The sequence below is a fragment of the Eleutherodactylus coqui genome, chromosome 7 (assembly GCF_035609145.1).
Source record: "Eleutherodactylus coqui strain aEleCoq1 chromosome 7, aEleCoq1.hap1, whole genome shotgun sequence".
NCBI classification, from domain to species: domain Eukaryota; kingdom Metazoa; phylum Chordata; class Amphibia; order Anura; family Eleutherodactylidae; genus Eleutherodactylus; species Eleutherodactylus coqui.
Genome location: NC_089843.1, coordinates 120,483,264 through 120,502,966, shown reverse-complemented (window position 1 = coordinate 120,502,966; position 19,703 = coordinate 120,483,264). Strand labels below are relative to the sequence as shown.

General features: G+C 43.2%; 1 protein-coding gene across 2 annotated transcripts in view; it reads right to left on the bottom strand.

The window, feature by feature from the left end:
- The window catches only part of PDGFC (platelet derived growth factor C), a 226,591-nt gene that overhangs the window by 97,778 nt on the left and 109,110 nt on the right, over positions 1–19,703 (bottom strand). For both annotated transcript variants that reach the window (XM_066573598.1, XM_066573599.1), the window contains one exon: positions 6,744–6,939. In XM_066573598.1, the coding sequence (XP_066429695.1) occupies positions 6,744–6,939 (196 nt within the window). The remainder of the gene's footprint in view (positions 1–6,743; positions 6,940–19,703) is intronic.

The following is a 19,703-nucleotide window of genomic DNA, read 5'->3' as shown; positions in this document are numbered from 1 at the left end:
ATATTCTGTTTGGACAGACCTAATATTTCACATCTTGCTGAGATAATTCATATGTAAATATTTAGAATGCAAAAATCCTAAAATATTCACCAAAGAGAAGAGGGTCACTAAAAAATAAAGAATATACAGGAAGAGAACATCTAAAAATGTCCACGGGTGTTTGTTTACCACGTATTATGCGTGTGATGCATAAACATGTGATGCGCAATGAATGGAGTCAATGAAAGCCAATGGTTTTTTATTGATCCATTCACATGAGCGTGTGGAAACTGCGTGTATATACGTATGAGAAATAGATCGCACCATGCTCTATTTCTTGGCGGACCTCACAGCATGAGAGCAGTTTTAGATGGCTGTTGGTGCAACTGCACTTGCCGGTACGGAGTGTAGTTGAGCATAAAAGCTTATTTTTAACTTTGACGGCCATAGCACGGGAGTTTGAAAAAGATCACGGAAGATAGATCCTGCCCTATTTTTCCCGCACATGGTGCATACTACTTATGGGAAAGATAGGGCAAGTCGTATCCTTTACCGGCTGTACTATTAACGGGCGAGAATGAAACCACTGAAGTCCATTAAAATCAGTGGTTTTGCTTTGTCCCGTTATTCGGCCATGATTATCACAGCCCCATACGGGAAGAAAACCACGTTCTTCTGAAACTGCCCTGAGCCCTATACCTTTGTACAGGCAGCGTATGCAGTGCTGTCCATACACAATACATTGCGTATGGGCAGTGTTTTCATATGCATACCCTGCTGTAAAAACAGAGTAGAGAATTAAAAAGAGTCACACTGCGCATGTCCAGTATTTACAAACCGAGACCCACAGCATTTTACCAAAACGGCCTAAGGCTGGTTTCACATTTGCATTGGAACATCCGGACGGAGGTTCTGTTACTGATATGGCTAAAAATACCGGTCAAGCGCAAAAAAATAGGACCTGCTCTATTTTTCTGCATATTTGCGCAGCAAAGGGCCCCTATAGATGTCTATTATTGTCAGCAGCACAGCCAAAGGCGTAACTATGGAGGATGCAGGGAATGTGGTTGCACCTGGGCCCAGGAGCCTTGGGGGGCCCATAAGGCCTCTCTTCTCCATATAGTGAGCCCAGTACTATGAATAAAGCATTATAGTTGGGGGCCCCATTCCAGATTTTGCATTGGGGCCCAGGAGCTTCAAGTTACGCCTCTGAGCACAGCCCCTATCTACATGGGGAATATGCTGCCGACAAGAATGAATTTTGGTGCTGCACAAAAGATGTGATCACCCGACAAACGAACATTTGCTAATTTGTTCGATGATTGCCAACACTTCATATGGGCAACGACTGGGTGAAGAAATGTTTAGACCAACATTCACTCCCAGTCATTGACCTTTATAAGAGGGCCATTAGACTTCCATCACAATCATTTTGGTGGCTTTTTGTGAGGCTTGTTTATTTATACAGACATTTTTGTCATAGGACTTTTCTGTCTATTTCCTATAGAGAAGCTTTTGGAGAAACACCTGGAATAAAAAGTTAAACTTCCACTAAAAGTGAGATAAAAAGGCCACACAAAACCTGGGAGCATTGGTTAATGACTAGTTAGTTAATGAACCTGGCAGTAAATTTAGTGTATCCCTTTTTACATAAGCTTCAGTGATTCATTCAGCGAATATTTCCATTCCATTTGTATGTCATCAGCAAAGAGCAGGGCATTGGTTCAATAACAGAGGAGACCAATTCCCACAGCAAAGTTTACTGTAGAGAGAAGATAAAAGGACTGGGCTGGAATGCAAATACATCCCGGCTTCCATTTTTTGTTAACGGTCAAAACACCAAAGTATGATAATTATAATTTTGCCACCACAAAAATGTAGAGGTTGAATCAGTGTTTATCTTTTTCATGATGCTCAGTGAGTCTTATATGATGACACAATTGGAACAAGTGTAATGTAAACTGCACCGCTGACAACAGGCTTTACAATTGTATTCATGGTAAAGATAAGAAAACCTTCTGTCAGTTCAGTAAAAGGCTCCGTGTAATTCTACAAATTTGAATGAATTTTTCCTGTTGGCCGTTAATTTTGTGCACTTAGGCGCATCCACTCCCCACCCAGCATGCCCACCAATATGTGAAGCAACATTTCTCCATGTACTCTGGAGCACTGCCAACCTCTCTGTAACCCGCACTCCTGGGTGGTAATGAAAACAGAATTACACAACTTGTGAGTGACACAAAGTCGAAAACTATGGACTTGTAAATTTTGCATGGAAAGTCTCTGTACATTGTGACACACATTACTAACTCCCAAGAGTTGCATATTTTACATTTTCTATCTACCACTAATAATTATATAGCTATAATATCCAAAATATATTTTAAACATCAAGAACTACTATTTGGTTAAAGAACCCTATAGGCAACTGATTATATATTTTACTTTGTTATATCTAGCAAAAGGCCTGAGGGACATAAAGCAAGAGAGAATCCTTATGTCATGCAGTGCATCCTCAGGTCCTACATCAGGCATAGCACGAAAAGGGTCTGACATTGATTTGCAGGAATGCTGCCATCCAATAGGTGGTGCGGCAGAGGTATTGTTCCACCTTCCTTATTTGCATATATTTCTCAGAGGAGCTTGCATGGCCTTATAAGTCCCCTCCCTCACCTCCTAAGTGTCTCCTCACTCACCTTCTAGTTGCTCTTCTTAAGGAGAGACAATACTCCTCCTGACTCATGTCATAGGCCTATCACTAGCTAAGCCAGAAACCTACTGTACACTGATGAGGGGCAACCACCCCAAACCAACTGTCTGTGTATGGTTTTCTGGCCTGTGGTTAATTCCCAATCATTGATATAATGACTTATTTAAAAGGTCTGACACTGATTTGAGGGAATACTGTCAAACAATAGGTGGCGCTGCAGAGGTATTGTTCCATCTTCCTTATTTGCATACGGTTGTCTGTAATGTTCCTTTCCACCACTATGCACTATAGGTAAACCTTGTATAATAAGCAAGAGGAATAGAGAAGATGTTGCCTTATGCTGGAAGAGATGAAGGAATTCAGCGAGAGTCTCAGATAACCTCAGACATAAGTGATGACAAGCAGCAGACATCCCTACTGAGCATACTATGAGTATACTGAGGTATGTAGAAGAGACTGGGTCAGAGGAAGAAGGAGAAGGAGAATCTGAGGTTAAAAGAAGAAAAACAGGGAAACTCTCACATGCGTGGACCCTAATCCATTACACTATTGTTTCAGTTCTGCTCAGTGAAGCGGTGACCAGTCATGTGTAACTTTGAGAACATTCTCCCTTCATGTATCTAATGCTTTAAATCTCTTCAGAGGTTTTCAATCTGTCATGATTACAGGGGCATTCCAGTAAGGAGACGCTTTTTGAAGTTTTCACTCATCCACCAGATGGGTGAAAACTGATAGATCAGTGGATGTGCGACCCCTGGGACCCTCACAGATCACGAGAACAAGGGATAGGGGGTGTCCTGTTTGCGTCACTTCCAGTCATAGCTGTATTATCTACCCAACCAAAGTGAATGGGGAACTGGCCATGCACATGTGGTGCCGCACCATTTGCTCCAAAAGGGCTGAAGGAAATAGTTGAGCACTCTGCTCGGCTATTTTCGTCAGCCCTTTTGAAAAAATGGACTGCTGCCAGTGCTTCATTCAAAGTGATGACACTTGTGGTCAGAGCTGCAATGCAAAAGTGACCAGAAGTGGGACAAATAGGACCTCCCACTCCCGTGATCCATGGGGGGTGGGTCCTAGAGGTCAAACTCTAACTGATCAGCTAGTTATCCCCTATCCTATAAATAGGGTGTAACTTCTTGTTCAATATTCCCCTTCAGGACTTCAGTTCAAAACACATCAACGCTTCTCAGCTAGATGAATTTTAATTCCTCGTGATGTGATAAAACTTTGTTTTCCAATTGATCCATGTGGAGGGTTGGATTTCACTTTGCATCTCATATGCCTTTCGGCATCCTCTTACTGTTGTGCATCTAACTTGGCGAGTGAGCTGACAATTAATATCATCTACCTAATCTCAAACCACCTCAGAGGGTTTCAACCAATCAGACATGATATAAATGTAAAGAGATGCTGGAAGAAAAAGGGGATACCAAAGTGCGCTGAAACAGTAGGTTATAAAAGTAAGTTAGGTAAGGGTTCAACCTCTGGGACCCTCTTTGTTGCAACAAACAGGGAACCCCAAGTCCCTTTTCTCCACTAGAGATCATGGCGAGCGTGTACTGTTCTCCTCCATAAAGATCAATAGGAAAGTTAGAAATAACAAAATGCACTCCCATTCACCTCTATGAAGAGAGAAAGTCCATTTTTGTCGTGTTTTTTGATCTGTGAACAGGGCTCCTCATTCTCAGAAATGATGGAGTTATCAGAAGTTGGACCCCACCCAACAATTCCATATGTTTCATGGTAAGTTGTGCTCAAAGTATTGACACTGCTTCCTCTTTACCTGTAGATCATATTGGTATTGAATCATAGATGGAACCTATAATCGTTCTATAAAGAGTAGCAGAAAAAGGAGGCGCAGAGCTGATCCAAAGAGAATAGATAGAGCTAAGGTTCTTGTTGGGGATACGCATTAGAAGGCAGTTTTTTATGATAAGGTTACAGGTGCAGCCAATCCAGTTACCACTACCCCAGATGGGTAGAAGTATCAGTGGCAGCATCATTCAAAAGTAAAAATTTGGGAAGAAGAAGGTGCAAATTGAGAAATGTACAAATACGCAGTAGCGTTGGCTAAACTCTGTTTATTGGTTACTACCAGCTTTTAGATGCATTTCGAGGTGAAGCAGGACTCTTCATCAGTAATTGCTGGGAGCATACGACAGGTGGATCTGTAAAGTCTAGTTGTACATACATGGGAGCAGAGGACTTGAGTTGCAACCCATCTTTCTAGCCTGGAAGTCTGTTAAATGCAGTTTACTTAATGACATTCCTTTATTTACCCCAATCACCTTGAGGTAAATCTGCTACAGACAAATCCACTGCAAATTCCTTATATCCTACACAAGATTTGCTGCCTAATTGTTGCAGATTTTGCCTTTAACAAATCCACAGCAATCCCACAGAAAACTCGCATTAAACTGTCTATGAAAGACATGCAGATATGGCAGTGGATTGATTTGTGGCAGATGTTTCCACCGTGTGTGGAGGCATCCTTTATTAACTCAGCGCATAGCAGTTCTTATATAGTAAACCTGTTTTGGATATTCCTATGGTTTGACGCATGTGAGCCGTAAACACAGGGCTTTCAGCAACAAGCAGTGGCAGAACTTGACCACTGGACAACTCTACAGTATGACCACAGTTGAACTCTAAAATAGTGATGTTATGGTATTACTACTTTTAAGACAATTGCTCCTAATTCTCCCTGATTAATGGATCAGGCATTCAGTTTTTCAGGCATTTCAGGACACATAAGTAGAGAGACGTCATTCTTATTTGTGATGTCCAATACTGAAATAATAAAATTGCTCCTGAAGGATGTCGATTAAAATATTGGAAATATTGCCATATATGTGTCCTCCATTTCTTACATAGTTATCATATATATATATATATATATATATATATATATATATATATATATATATACATAAACACATATATAGATACATGTGTGTGCGTGTGTATCCATTTTTTCAATTATTGTAATCAGTCTGGGAACACAGTGTTTCACATGCAACATGATATATATAATAGTCCAGCATGTAGCTGAAAAGAGAGAAAACAGATGCAAAGGCTTATGTGGAACATAAATGTGGATGCAGAGATTTTCTTCGTGTTTGATCTATAAGCCTCAAGTGGTAACGTATCAGTATGACATGTTAAGCACTACGATGCATATTAAATGTCACAAACAGCTGGTTTAAAATGAAGTAAAAAAATACTCAACCTTTCAATTGTGAAAGTACAGTATGAAAATAAAATAAGATAATCTTCTTAACTGTAAGACACATATTACATCTTATATTCATGATGTGTGTATAATATATATATATATATATATATATATATATACACATACACATATACACACTATATATATACATATATACACACACATATATATATATATATATATATATAGATAGATAGATAGATATGAGATAGATAGATAGATAGATAGATAGATAGATAGATAGATAGATAGATAGATAGATAGATAGATAGATAGATAGGAGATAGATAGATAGATAGATAGATAGATAGATAGATAGATAGATAGATAGATAGATAGATAGGCATACTTTGTATACATGATATTTGGTTAAAGATATTAGTAGTTTAATTTTTATATTCTTATGGCACTCCCGAAAACACTTTAATATCACAGTTGTAGAAAAACTATAATCCTATCACGGTGGCTGGACTGTTGATTGGTTGACTGGTGTAAATTGGTCTTGCTTGTACTGCATTGCCGATGGGTCAATAGGCAAAAGTGCCCAACATTTCCCAACCACTGAGCTCTGCATCTTTTCCTAATTCTATAGTTTATATAGCATATATTATGCTCTGGAATGGAGGTGGAGGTAAAATGACTGACTCCATAGTAAGTATAGACATTTACTTGGTGTTGTCTTTCATTTAACTTTGCTGTTGTTTTCATTTTCACTTATAATTATTATGTTGATATATATTACAGCATCGAAACAATCAATAATATCAAAATCCAAGCTTTTCTTAATATATGTTAATATAAAAAAATAATACTTACTTGCATATATCACCTTCTGGGTCTTCAAGCCCAAATTTGTCATCAAAGGTCAGTTGTATCCTTAAGTGTTCCTCCACTGCTACCAATCTCCATACCAGCACAGTGCTTCTTGGGTATGAATGGGGAAACCTGGGACTATGAATTGATCCATTGAATGAAACTGAAACAATCTTCTCATGCTGGTGATCCTGCACTCCTGTAGATGATAAACATACAATAAGAAGACCAAAAAAAGAAAAAAACACAAAAAATATAGCAGCACGGTGTACACACAAATACTGATATGCATAGGATTTAATGTGGTGGATTGCATGCCAAAAAACTTCAATGAAGCTTAGCTTACCTGTCCTATTGCCATACTTTCAACAACCATTCAAATCCCTTAACATGTTTGTGCTACAGTAAGGTTATATGCATTATTATGCTAGTACAACACTTATTGTTAGCTATCAGTCATAAGTTATCAGATTAAGTATTACATGTCCGGTTCCAAATCTAACTAGGAAGTTTACATTGTACCAGCCCTTACTGTAAATATCCTGCAGATAAACTATGCTTTCTTAAGTCTATCCAAGTCTTTGACTACTAAAGAACCTTAGAAGAGATCAAAAGCATTATAATATATCATGATTTCCACGTTTTATCATTTGAAAGATTCAATGTAGAATTACTCAAATCATCAAAATAATGAAAAATAGTCTATTTCACTATTTTCCTTTATCATTCATAGTTGTGGGTGCGCACATATGTTCTCCACTAAAAAGCAAGAAATACATTATAAAAGGGTCAAAACACATGATGATATCATACGATATCATAAAATATGTCTAAATACAATATTCACTGACAACATAGTGCAAACACATGCTGGTTAAAACGGATGTCCAGGATTGGTCAAAATTGGGCCAAACATAGGGTACAATGCAAAGTAACAAAATAAGTGTTACTTTTTGAATCCCCAGCCACTTCACCATTGCTTCTCCTTGGCTTCCCACCAATCTTGGTTTACAGGGCTGCAGTAATGGCATCACGTCAATAACAGCCCATCACTGATGTTAGTGGCTAGCGTATGTCATTACCATTGACGTCAGAGATTGGCTGCAGCGATCACATGCTGTTGACATGGGGTCACCAATGCAGTCTTGTAAAGAAATACCAGTGGAGAGCAGGGGAGATGCAACACTGGAGCAACAGGGGATTCAACTGGTAAGTAATGATTATTTTGTTGTTTGGCATCATCCCATGACTTTGCCCAAATGTTTTTGATCTTGGACTACCCCTTTAAAGTTGGTTACTTTGGTTATCACCAGATTGATCAAACTTACAGAGTTATATACTGCAGATAGTATACGTGAAAAAGGACATGTAAATCAAGTTCAACCAAGGACAAACTTGTAACGGTAGAAATAATGGCAATGGTTTAGGGGAATACTGATGATGCAATATAAATGGTACCCTGGAGATCAGCAAATTGCCAATGGTCATACTCTTGGAACCCCTAGCAAACATGCAATATAAGTTTTATCAGGCCATACATTTCCCTTGCAGTAACACGAGGGAAGATGTAATATTCCATGTTGCCCATTCTAATGAGTGGCTGACCATATAATCCACCACCGTTCTTCAGGAAATCACGTATAAAGGATACCACATATCTACAAGTGATCACATTATACTGAACTGGCACAACACAGAGTATTGGTAGGTGATATTACAAGAATTGCAATGGGCTCTTTTATTAGAAGTTCTTCTTTACGTGACCTAAATCATTTTTTACTGTTCCACTCCCCATTATACAGAAAGTAGATAATATTACACCAGGCTCTCAATTCTTTGGTATGATTAAAGCGACCCAAGAAGGTGTTAAAGGAGAAATCCAGTCATACGATTCTGATATGTCATAGATACATGTAAGAAGATAACATTTGAGAAGAAAGGTCTCTACAAAGCATTTGTGATCTTTAAAAAAAATATTTTGGCTGTATTTCCCTTTCAAGTACCGGTAATTTGAACCCTACTCGATATTGTAAAGATTTGGTTCAAAGCCTACAAGAATAGCCTAGAAATAATAACATTAATATTAAACAGCCTTTCCCCCTTTAAGAGTAAATCCACTTAAAATTTCTATTTCATATAGATATACTATTAGATGAAATTGTGACGGTTTTCGAGCCTGTAAACGTCACCAACTTTGAAAACAGTAAATGCAATGGCGTTCTTTACAATTGCTGAAGCCCTTTTGGTTTGCTCAGGTGCTAGTGCCACTGGAAGTCCTAAACAGGCACACTCATCACCTATCACACTCATTACCTATCACACTCATCAACTACGTTATGGGGTTCAAAGGTGAGGGAACAGGGAGTCCAGTGAACATGCCCTTTTGTCTCTAATAATCTCTCCTACTGGGAGATTTTTAACCACATGAGGGGGTAGCAACTTTGTGCCTGTAATAAGGAGTTGCCAGAGGAGGCTTCCTATATAATTTAGTATTTGTTAAGAAACGAGAGTAACACAGAATGTTGCTGAAAAGTAAAAGAGAGACCAAAACTTATTATTATTGAGATAGAAACCAAGCTGGGGGAATCCTGCCAGATAAGGAGGAGGTCATCTAGATATATCTCCCATACCAACGGATCTTTTGCAGAAAAGGGTTATGGGCGAAATATAGACAAGACTCCTCTCATAGAGACATATAGAGATTAGTGAGGGACACGGAGAATGATGAGTTCATGGAGCAACCACAAAGTTGAGGAAGATCAAACATAAAACAATTGTGAGAAAATAAAAAAGATGCAACATCCACTCTTTTAGATCATCTGAATAGTTGCAATAAGCATCCAGATGATGTCTGAAGGCATTAATGGCTCCACTGCGTGGAAAAACTGTATAAAGAGAGGAAACATCTCTGGTGATCGAAGAACAGTGAGCAGACCATTCTGATTTATCTAAAACCTGTAACAGGCCCTTGGTGTCTTTAATGTAGCAGGAGTTCTGGCTACCAATGGTTGTAGTAGATTATCAAGCCATATACTGAGGCCTTCAAACAATGAGCCATTACTAGCTATAATTGGGCGTAAAGGAGGAAAGATGTTTTTATGAATTTTTGGTAATGTATAGAATCAGATTCGAGAGTCTACCAACAAATAATCAGATAGTTTTGGGTCTGTTATCCCTGAGGACAAACCTTCATGTAGCAATCTGGATAAAGCAATTTCAAAGGTTTCTGTTGGATCAATATAAGAGATCGGTATGTGAATGTGTCAGATAAAAATATAAGTAATTCCTGTTCATATAAAGCTTTGTCAAGTATCACAACAGAACCACCCTTATATGATTGTAGAAAATGCATCCACAGGAATAATGGGCTTATTTTATAAATTGATGAGAGCTAGCATAGTTAATTGTTCTTCAAACATCATTTCCAAAGGAATAGCTTGTTGTCTACTGCTATTCAAAAATTAACTTGATCCGAAGTAGTAAGAATAACTTGCGTAGTACTTTCTATAGTAGGAATGTTGGAAAGATGTTTCTTCACAGTTATTAGTTGTATAAATGTATTGACATTTCTATTCATCTGATACAGGTTCATACTGCAGCACAGAAGTTAATGGGGTATACTACTTCTTGACTACTGTTGCACTTTGTCTGTATTGATCACCTGATCAGTAGCCTAGTATAGAGACTCCCCCTCATGAACTGCAGACCAATGGAGAGTTGTATACTCAGACACCTTCTTATATAGTATTGGCATGTAATGTTATAATGAGAGGAAATACATTCTCTAATCATTGATTCATTATAGATTCCCATATTCCTGATGAACCACCATATCTGTGGGGAAACGCGTCGAATGATAAATGGGGATACCGTGAATTGTGAACCATAATAAATACGCATCCTTCCCTCTTGCAAAATTCATACTGGGGAACAACACTGAAAATATTGAACTGTGTTCCTCATATGTAAATCAGTCTTTGGAAATTTGTGGTGAGACCAAAGATGTCTGACTCCGTGAACAATTCCTAAGACTGTGTAGATAACTTAGTAGCAAATAAGTTCCTTTGAGTGCGTATTCAATCTTCGAGATCGTACTAAGGCCGCCTGCACATGGTCAAATTGGACCCCGCATGTGGGATTCCCTGCAGCGGAGTTCAACCCGGTCCCCGTCCAGTGACCTCAGCTTACCGCTCTGCCAGTCTTCTCCTCTGCAGTGAATGTGCAGGCCAGAGCGCCGGCCGGCCCATGCGCAGTACAGAGGACCCTGCACCATTGTTATAGCGATGGCACAGCCTCCTCTGCTGCGAATGTGCTGTGTCATTATGTGCCGTGTACCAGATCCATATGATTCATGAATAGGTGTTCACACTTTTGATTTTCTTATGGTCACGGGATATACATGCCCCTATGTTTGATTCAATTCATCTGTCTTCAACAGGGTGAATACCCTGTTATATGCATACTAGTTGTTAGTATTATTTATAGTACCAGTGTTTCTGGTGGCACAATGCACCACTTATAATATAATATAGTGAATGACATCATCACATATAACTGACTGAAGGACCTGTGATGACGGTTGGAGTTGGTCAAAATATTGAAGGACCTTTGAAGACGCCACCATCAGGACTGGAGCTCCGAGCTCCAGTGATTCGGCTGTTTGCTGAGGTGAAATCGTGTCTAAGATGAAGGACCTGTGTTGACATCAATGTCATGTGATCAGGGGCGGAGCATGTAACTCACTCACTAACTCAGTCACTCACAGACAAGTGGTCATTAGTACTTTGACTATAACTAGAGATGAGCGAGCACCAAAATGCTCGGGTGCTCGTTACTCGGGACGAAATTATCGCGATGCTCGAGGGTTTGTTTCGAGTAACGAACCCCATTGAAGTTAATGGGTGACTCGAGCATTTTTGTATATCGCCGATGCTCGCTAAGGTTTCCATTTGTGAAAATCTGGGCAATTCAAGAAAGTGATGGGAACGACACAGCAACGGATAGGGCAGGCGAGGGGCTACATGTTGGGCTGTATCTCAAGTTCCCAGGTCCCACTATTAAGCCACAATAGCGGCAAGAGTGGGCCCCCCCCCCCTCCCAACAACTTTTACTTCTGAAAAGCCCTCATTAGCAATGCATACCTTAGCTAAGCACCACACAACCTCCAACAAAGCACAATCACTGCCTGCATGACACTCCACTGCCAATTCTCCTGGGTTACATGCTGCCCAAACCCCCCCCCCCCCGCCCCCGCACGACGCAGTGTCCACAGCGCACACCAAAGTGTCCCTGCGCAGCCTTCAGCTGCACTCTTGCCACACCACCCTCATGTCTATTTATAAGTGCATCTGCCATGAGGAGGAACCGCAGGCACACACTGCAGAGGGTTGGCATGGCTAGGCAGCGACCCTCTTTAAAAGGGGCGGGGCGATAGCCCACAATGCTGTACAGAAGCAATGAGAAAAATAATCCTGTGCAACCGCCATCAGGAGCTGCACACGTGGGCATAGCAATGGGGAACCTATGTGCCACACACTATTCATTCTGTCAAGGTGTCTGCATGCCCCAGTCAGACCGCGGTTTTTTATAAATAGTCACAGGCAGGTACAACTCCGCAATGGGAATTCCGTGTGCACCCACAGCATGGGTGGCTACCTGGAACCCACCGGCTGTACATTAATGTATCCCATTGCAGTGCCCATCACAGCTGAGGTAACGTCCGATTAAATGCAGGTAGGCTTCGGCCCACACTGCATGCCCCAACCTGACCGGGGTTTTTAATTCATAGACACAGGCAGGTACAACTCCCTATTGTGAAGTCCGTGTGGACCCACAGCATGGGTGGGTGCCAGGAAGCCACCGGCGGTACATAAATATATCCTATTGCATTGCCCATCACAGCTGAGGTAATGTCATGTTTAATGCAGGTGGGCTTCAGCCCACACTGCATGGCCCAGTCAGACTGGGGTTCTTTAGAAGTGGACACATGCAGTTACAACTCCGTGTGGACCGACAGCATGAGTGGGTGCCAGGAACCCACCGGCGGTACATAAATGTATCCCATTGTAGTGCCCATCACAGCTGAGGTAACGTCCGATTAAATGCAGGTGGGCTTCGGCCCACACTGCATGCCCCAGTCAGACTGGGGTTCTTTAGAAGTGGACACATGCAGTTACAACTCCCTGTGGACCCACAGCATGGGTGGCTCCCTGGAACCCACCGGTGGTACATAAATATATCCCATTGCAGTGCCCAGCACAGCTGATGTAACGTCAGCTGTAATGCAGGTGGGCAAAAAATTAATTGGATTACACTGTAGGCGAGGGCCCCCAAAAATTGGTGTACCAACAGTACTTATGTACGTCAGAAAAATTGCCCATGCCCAACCAAGAGGGCAGGTGAAACCCATTAATCGCTTTGGTTAATGTGGCTTAATTTGTAACTAGGCCTGGAGGCAGCCCAGTTAAAATAAAAATTGGTTCAGGTGAAAGTTTCAACACTTTAATGAGCATTGAAACGTATAAAAATTGTTTACAAAAATTATATGACTGAGCCTTGTGGGCTTAAGAAAAATTGCCCGTTCGGCGTGATTACGTGAGGTTTCAGGAGGAGGAGGATGATTAGAATACACAGATTGATGAAGCTAAAAGGTCCACGTTTTTGATGGTGATAGAGAACAATGCTTCCATCCGCGGGTGCAGCCTACGTATTGTTTAGGTATCGCTGCTGTCCGCTGGTGGAGAAGAGAAGTCTGGGGAAATCCAGGCTTTGTTCATCTTGATGAGTGTAAGCCTGTCGGCACTGTCAGTTGACAGGCGGGTACGCTTATCTGTGATGATTCCCCCAGCCGCACTAAACACCCTCTCTGACAAGACGCTAGCCGCAGGACAAGCAAGCACCTCCAGGGCATACAGCGCGAGTTCAGGCCACGTGTCCAGCTTCGACACCCAGTAGTTGTAGGGGGCAGAGGCGTCACGGAGGACGGTCGTGCAATCGGCTACGTACTCCCTCACCATCCTTTTACAGTGCTCCCGCCGACTCAGCCGTGACTGGGGAGCGCTGACACAGTCTTGCTGGGGAGCCAGAAAGCTGTCAAAGGCCTTAGAGAGTGTTCCCCTGCCTGTGCTGTACATGCTGCCTGATACCTGCGCCTCCCCTGCTACCTGGCCCTCGAAACTGCGCCTTCGGCCACTAGCACTGTCGGATGGGAATTTTACCATCAGTTTGTCCGCCAGGGTCCTGTGGTATAGCATCACTCTCGAACCCCTTTCCTCTTCGGGAATCAGAGTGGAAAGGTTCTCCTTATACCGTGGGTCGAGCAGTGTGTACACCCAGTAATCCGTAGTGGCCAGAATGCGTGTAACGTGAGGGTCACGAGAAAGGCATCCTAACATGAAGTCAGCCATGTGTGCCAGGGTACCTGCATGCAACACATGGCTGTCCTCACTAGGAAGATCACTTTCAGGATCCTCCTCCTCCTCCTCCTCCTCAGGCCATACACGCTGAAAGGATGACAGGCAAGCAGCATGGGTACCCTCAGCAGTGGGCCAAGCTGTCTCTTCCCCCTCCTCCTCATCCTCCTCATGCTCCTCCTCCTCCTCAACGCACTGAGATATAGACAGGAGGGTGCTCTGACTATCCAGCGACATACTGTCTTCCCCCTTTTTTATCTGAGCGCAAAGCGTCTGCCTTTATGCTTTGCAGGGAACTTCTCAAGAGGCATAGCAGAGGAATGGTGACGCTAATGATTGCAGCATCACCGCTCACCATTTGGGTAGACTCCTCAAAGTTTCCAAGGACCTGGCAGATGTCTGCCAACCAGGCCCACTCTTCTGTAAAGAATTGAGGAGGCTGACTCCCACTGCGCCGCCCATGTTGGAGTTGGTATTCCACTATAGCTCTACGCTGCTCATAGAGCCTCGCCAACATGTGGAGCGTAGAGTTCCACCGTGTGGGCACGTCGCACAGCAGTCGGTGCACTGGCAGATGAAACCGATGTTGCAGGGTGCGCAGGGTAGCCCTGCCCGCCTGTGCTTGTCCATGTGTCCGTTGTTAAGTGGACCTTGGCAGTAACCGCCTTGGTGAGGGCGCGTACAATGTTGCGGGAGACGTGGTCGTGCAGGGCTGGGACGGCACATCGGGAAACGTAGGGGCGACTGGGAACTGAGTAGCACGGGGCCGCCACCATCATACCTTTGAAAGCCTCCGTTTCCACAACCCTATATGGTAGCATCTCCAGGCTGATAAATTTGGCTATGTGCACGTTTAACACTTGAGCGTGCGTGTGCGTGGTGGCGTACTTGCGCTTGCGCTCCAACACTTGCGCTAGCGACGGCTGGACGGTGCGCTGAGAGACATTGGTGGATGGGGCCGAGCACAGCGGAGGTGAGGGTGTGGGTGCAGGCTAGGAGACGGTAGTGCCTGTGTCCTGAGAGGGGGGTTGGATCTCAGTGGCAGGTCGGGGCACAGCAGGAGAGGCAGCGGTGCAAACCGGAGGCGGTGAACGGCCTTCATCCCACCTTGTGGGGTGCTTGGCCATCATATGTCTGCGCATGCTGGTGAAGGTGAGGCTGGTGGTGGTGGCTCCTCGGCTGATCTTGGCGTGACACAGGTTGCACACCACTGTTCGTCGGTCGTCTGCACTCTCAGTGAAAAACTGCCAGACCTTTGAGCACCTCGGCCTCTGCAGGGTGGCATGGCGCGAGGGGGCGCTTTGGGAAACAGTTGGTGGATTATTCGGTCTGGCCCTGCCTCTACCCCTGGCCACCGCTCTGCCTCTTCCAACCTGCCCTGCTGCTGCACTTGCCTCCCCCTCTGAAGACCTGTCCTCAGTAGGCGTAGCAAACCAGGTGGGGTCAGTCACCTCATCGTCCTGCTGCTCTTCCTCCGAATCCTCTGTGCGCTCCTCCCTCGTACTTACTCCAATTACTACTACCTGAGTGATAGACAACTGTCTCATCGTCATCGTCCTCCTCACCCACTGAAAGCTCTTGAGACAGTTGCCGGAAGTCCCCAGCCTCATCCCCCGGACCCCGGAAACTTTCCAAAGGTTGGGCATCGGTCGCGACAAACTCCTCCAGTGGGAGAGAATTCGCAACCATTGCTGCCCATTCTGGGCAGGGGCCCGAGAACAGTTCCTGGGAGTCTGCCTGCTCCTCAGAATGTGTCATTGTAATGGAGTGAGGAGGCTGGAAGGAAGGAGGAGCAGCAGCCAGAGGATTCAGAGTTGCAGCAGTGGACGGCGTAGAACTCTGGGTGGTCGATAGATTGCTGGATGCACTTTCTGCCATCCACGACAGGACCTGCTCACACTGCTCATTTTCTAATAAAAGTCTACCGCGTGGACCCATTAATTGTGAGATAAATGTGGGGACGCCAGAAACGTGCCTCTCTCCTAATCCCGCTGCAGTCGCTGCGATACACCTGGATCAGGAGCTCTGCCTGTGCCCACACCCTGACTTGGCCCTCCGCGTCCTCGCCCGCGTCCACGTCCTCTAGGCCTACCCCTACCCCTCAGCATGCTGTATTACCAGTAGTGCAGAAACAGAACGCTGTAATTAAATGTGCCGCTTATTGACCTGTGGTTGGAGGCTGACTTCCCTTACGGAACGCACAGCAGAGCCAGGAAACAATTTTGCGCATGCCTGTAGTGAGACGTAGGTGCGTATGACTGAGCTAGTGGAATTCACAGCGCAGAAGCAGTCAAGTGGCCAAAGGCCAGTAGTAGGCCTTAAGTATTTTGCTTCTATTTTTTTAAAATGCTGAGCTGATACAGCAGACAGATACAGTAGGCAGCGTATAATATTATGTATACTGTTTCCCTCTGGCGGGATGACAGCGTGATGTAACAGAGACAGCAGATCCAGGAAACGATTTTGCGCAAGCCTGCTGTAACGCTTAGCTGCGTATTAATTAGGACTACTACCCCCAGCAGATAGATACTGTAGGCAGCGTATAATATTATGTATACTGTTTCCCTCTGGCGGGATGACGGTGATCATGTAACAGAGACAGCAGATCCAGGAAACAATTTTGCGCAAGCCTGCTGTAACGCTTAGCTGCGTATTAATTACGACTACTACCCCCAGCAGATAGATACTGTAGGCAGCGTATAATATTATGTATACTCTTTCCCTCTGGCGGGATGACGGCGATCATGTAACAGAGACAGCAGATCCAGGAAACAATTTTGCGCAAGCCTGCTGTAACGCTTAGCTGCGTATTAATTACGACTACTACCCCCAGCAGATAGATACTGTAGGCAGCGTATAATATTATGTATACTCTTTCCCTCTGGCGGGATGACGGCGATCATGTAACAGAGACAGCAGATCCAGGAAACAATTTTGCGCAAGCCTGCTGTAACGCTTAGCTGCGTATTAATTAGGACTACTACCCCCAGCAGATAGATACTGTAGGCAGCGTATAATATTATGTATACTCTTTCCCTCTGGCGGGATGACGGCGATCATGTAACAGAGACAGCAGATCCAGGAAACAATTTTGCGCAAGCCTGCTGTAACGCTTAGCTGCGTATTAATTAGGACTACTACCCCCAGCAGATAGATACTGTAGGCAGCGTATAATATTATGTATACTCTTTCCCTCTGGCGGGATGACGGCGATCATGTAACAGAGACAGCAGATCCAGGAAACAATTTGCGCAAGCCTGCTGTAACGCTTAGCTGCGTATTAATTAGGACTACTACCCCCAGCAGACACGCAGTAAACTGAAGACGGTCACAGGCAGCCCAAATATAGTATTTTTCCCCAATTTTGTGGAAAAAGCCCACTGCCTATATAGCCTGAATATCTCTTTCCCTGCCTCACCAGTACTGGCCCTATACTCTGTACAATGACTGCAGACTGCGGACGCAATGCTCTGCATGGCCGATATACAAAAAAAAAAAATTGTGCAACACTGCTAAAAGCAGCCTCAACAGTACTGCACACGGTCAGATGTGGCCCTAAGAAGGACCGTTGGGGTTCTTGAAGCCTAAAATAACTCCTAACGCTCTCCCTATAGCAACTCCACCAAGACAGCACTTTCCCTAAACTATGTCAGAACGCATCTGTGGCGAGCCGCGGGAGGGGCCGATTTTTATACTCGGGTGACACCTGATCTCGCCAGCCACTCACTGCAGGGGGGTGGTATAGGGCTTGAACGTCGCAGGGGGAAGTTGTAATGCCTTCCCTGTCTTTCTATTGGCCAGAAAAGCGCGCTAACGTCTCAGAGATGAAAGTGAAAGTAACTCGAACATCGCGTGGTACTCGCCTCTAGTAACGAGCATCTCGAACACGCTAATACTCGAACGAGTATCAAGCTCGGACGAGTACGTTCGCTCATCTCTAACTATAACCTATCTAACTTTTAAAATTAATAATATCTAGGAAGGGGTGTGCAAAATTATAGAGATTTAAGTAGAGTGAGATGGATTAATAGATTGTGCAGGTCTCTGTCGATGCTCTTTATTTTACGAGAGCATGCTATTGCAATATTAGGGTATAATAGAGTATCTGGCAGAAATGGGTTCCTGCACGGGGGTGTCCTTGTCAGCGCAATGACTCTGTATTCATCTGAGGTATGAAAGAAGCGTAATCAAAGGTCAGATTTCATTGGCATCTTTTTTTTGTCTTCGAAATAGCCTATTTTGTGATATACTAGTAGTGTCTAATAACAATAGAGATTTACATATAAATTTGGTTTTAGCTTTCGGTCATATTATGATTGTGAAGTTTTAGAGAGTATACATAATAAAGGTTACATAATCATCTTTATATCAGTGGATCTACTATGTAAACATACAACGAGGGGGTCTTTCTAGGCCCCCTCCAGAATGTAAGTTAAAGGTTTTATCTTTCCCTTCATCATAATATAGTGGCACTACTGCCCCCTGAGCACATTTTTTTGCATTTTCACTGCATGTAAATTAGCACATAGAAAAAAAACTAATCATCATACTGGCCTGCTCTAGTTTACATAGTATTTTAGTAATTCAAGTACTCCAATTAGATTTTCCCAAGTATATGAACAGTTATACTATAACTGGACACGATATGGGCACTAAGCATTAGAGCATGTGGTGATGATTTCATAGGGTTGTAATATAAACTCTCTGTGATGAAATGCCACCCTGATTCTGCGGAAAAGAACCTTTGATTGACGCTAGTTGGTTTTATCGGAGACATATTGTACTCTGGTTCAGTAAGAGGACACCCAAATCGTTAAACCATAAACTCTTATGAACTAATGTTTGATTCTGCCAACATTAAGCAGATGAAAGCATATGACAGGTTTTCTTGCCACCTCCTTTGTATATTTTCATTGAAAACAGATATTATCCTCTGTTCACACCAAGTCTTGATCTATCACCAAAAAGAAATAATAAAGAAAATAGTGGTTGAAACAATGAAAGGATTAAAAATTATGGCTGATGTGTGATTTTCAATCTGACAGCCAAGAAAATGTCAACAACGATAAATCTGGAGAGAGGCTTGAGTGTATGAATGGTGAGTCTAATACAGCTTCGAAGATGTATGGTTCTTTTATGAACAAAATGTCTTCTAGTAACATTTGATGACGGGAAACAAAATAAAAGCACCCGTATTGAAGGATCCAGTCTGTTTTTTATATATTTAATACAGAGCGGGGAGAAAATTCAATGGAAAGCACATGTTTCTAGCTTACGGTACAGCAGAGAGGTCGTTCGAAAGTACAAAATGAATAAAGGTGTTTTGTCTGGTTACTTCCTTAGTTCTCTCTGCGTGACATTCTAAAAAGAGAAATGAATTTATCAGTCATTTCGAAGCAGCTTAGACACTCAGCAGACTGGGGAGACAGGAGACCACACACATCAAAGATGAATGAGTTATATTCAGTTTTAAAGAGACAAAATGGGTGCTTGAGAAGCTAAACTAGTCTACCATAAAATCAACCATAAAATGTCAAGGAAAGTTTAGAAT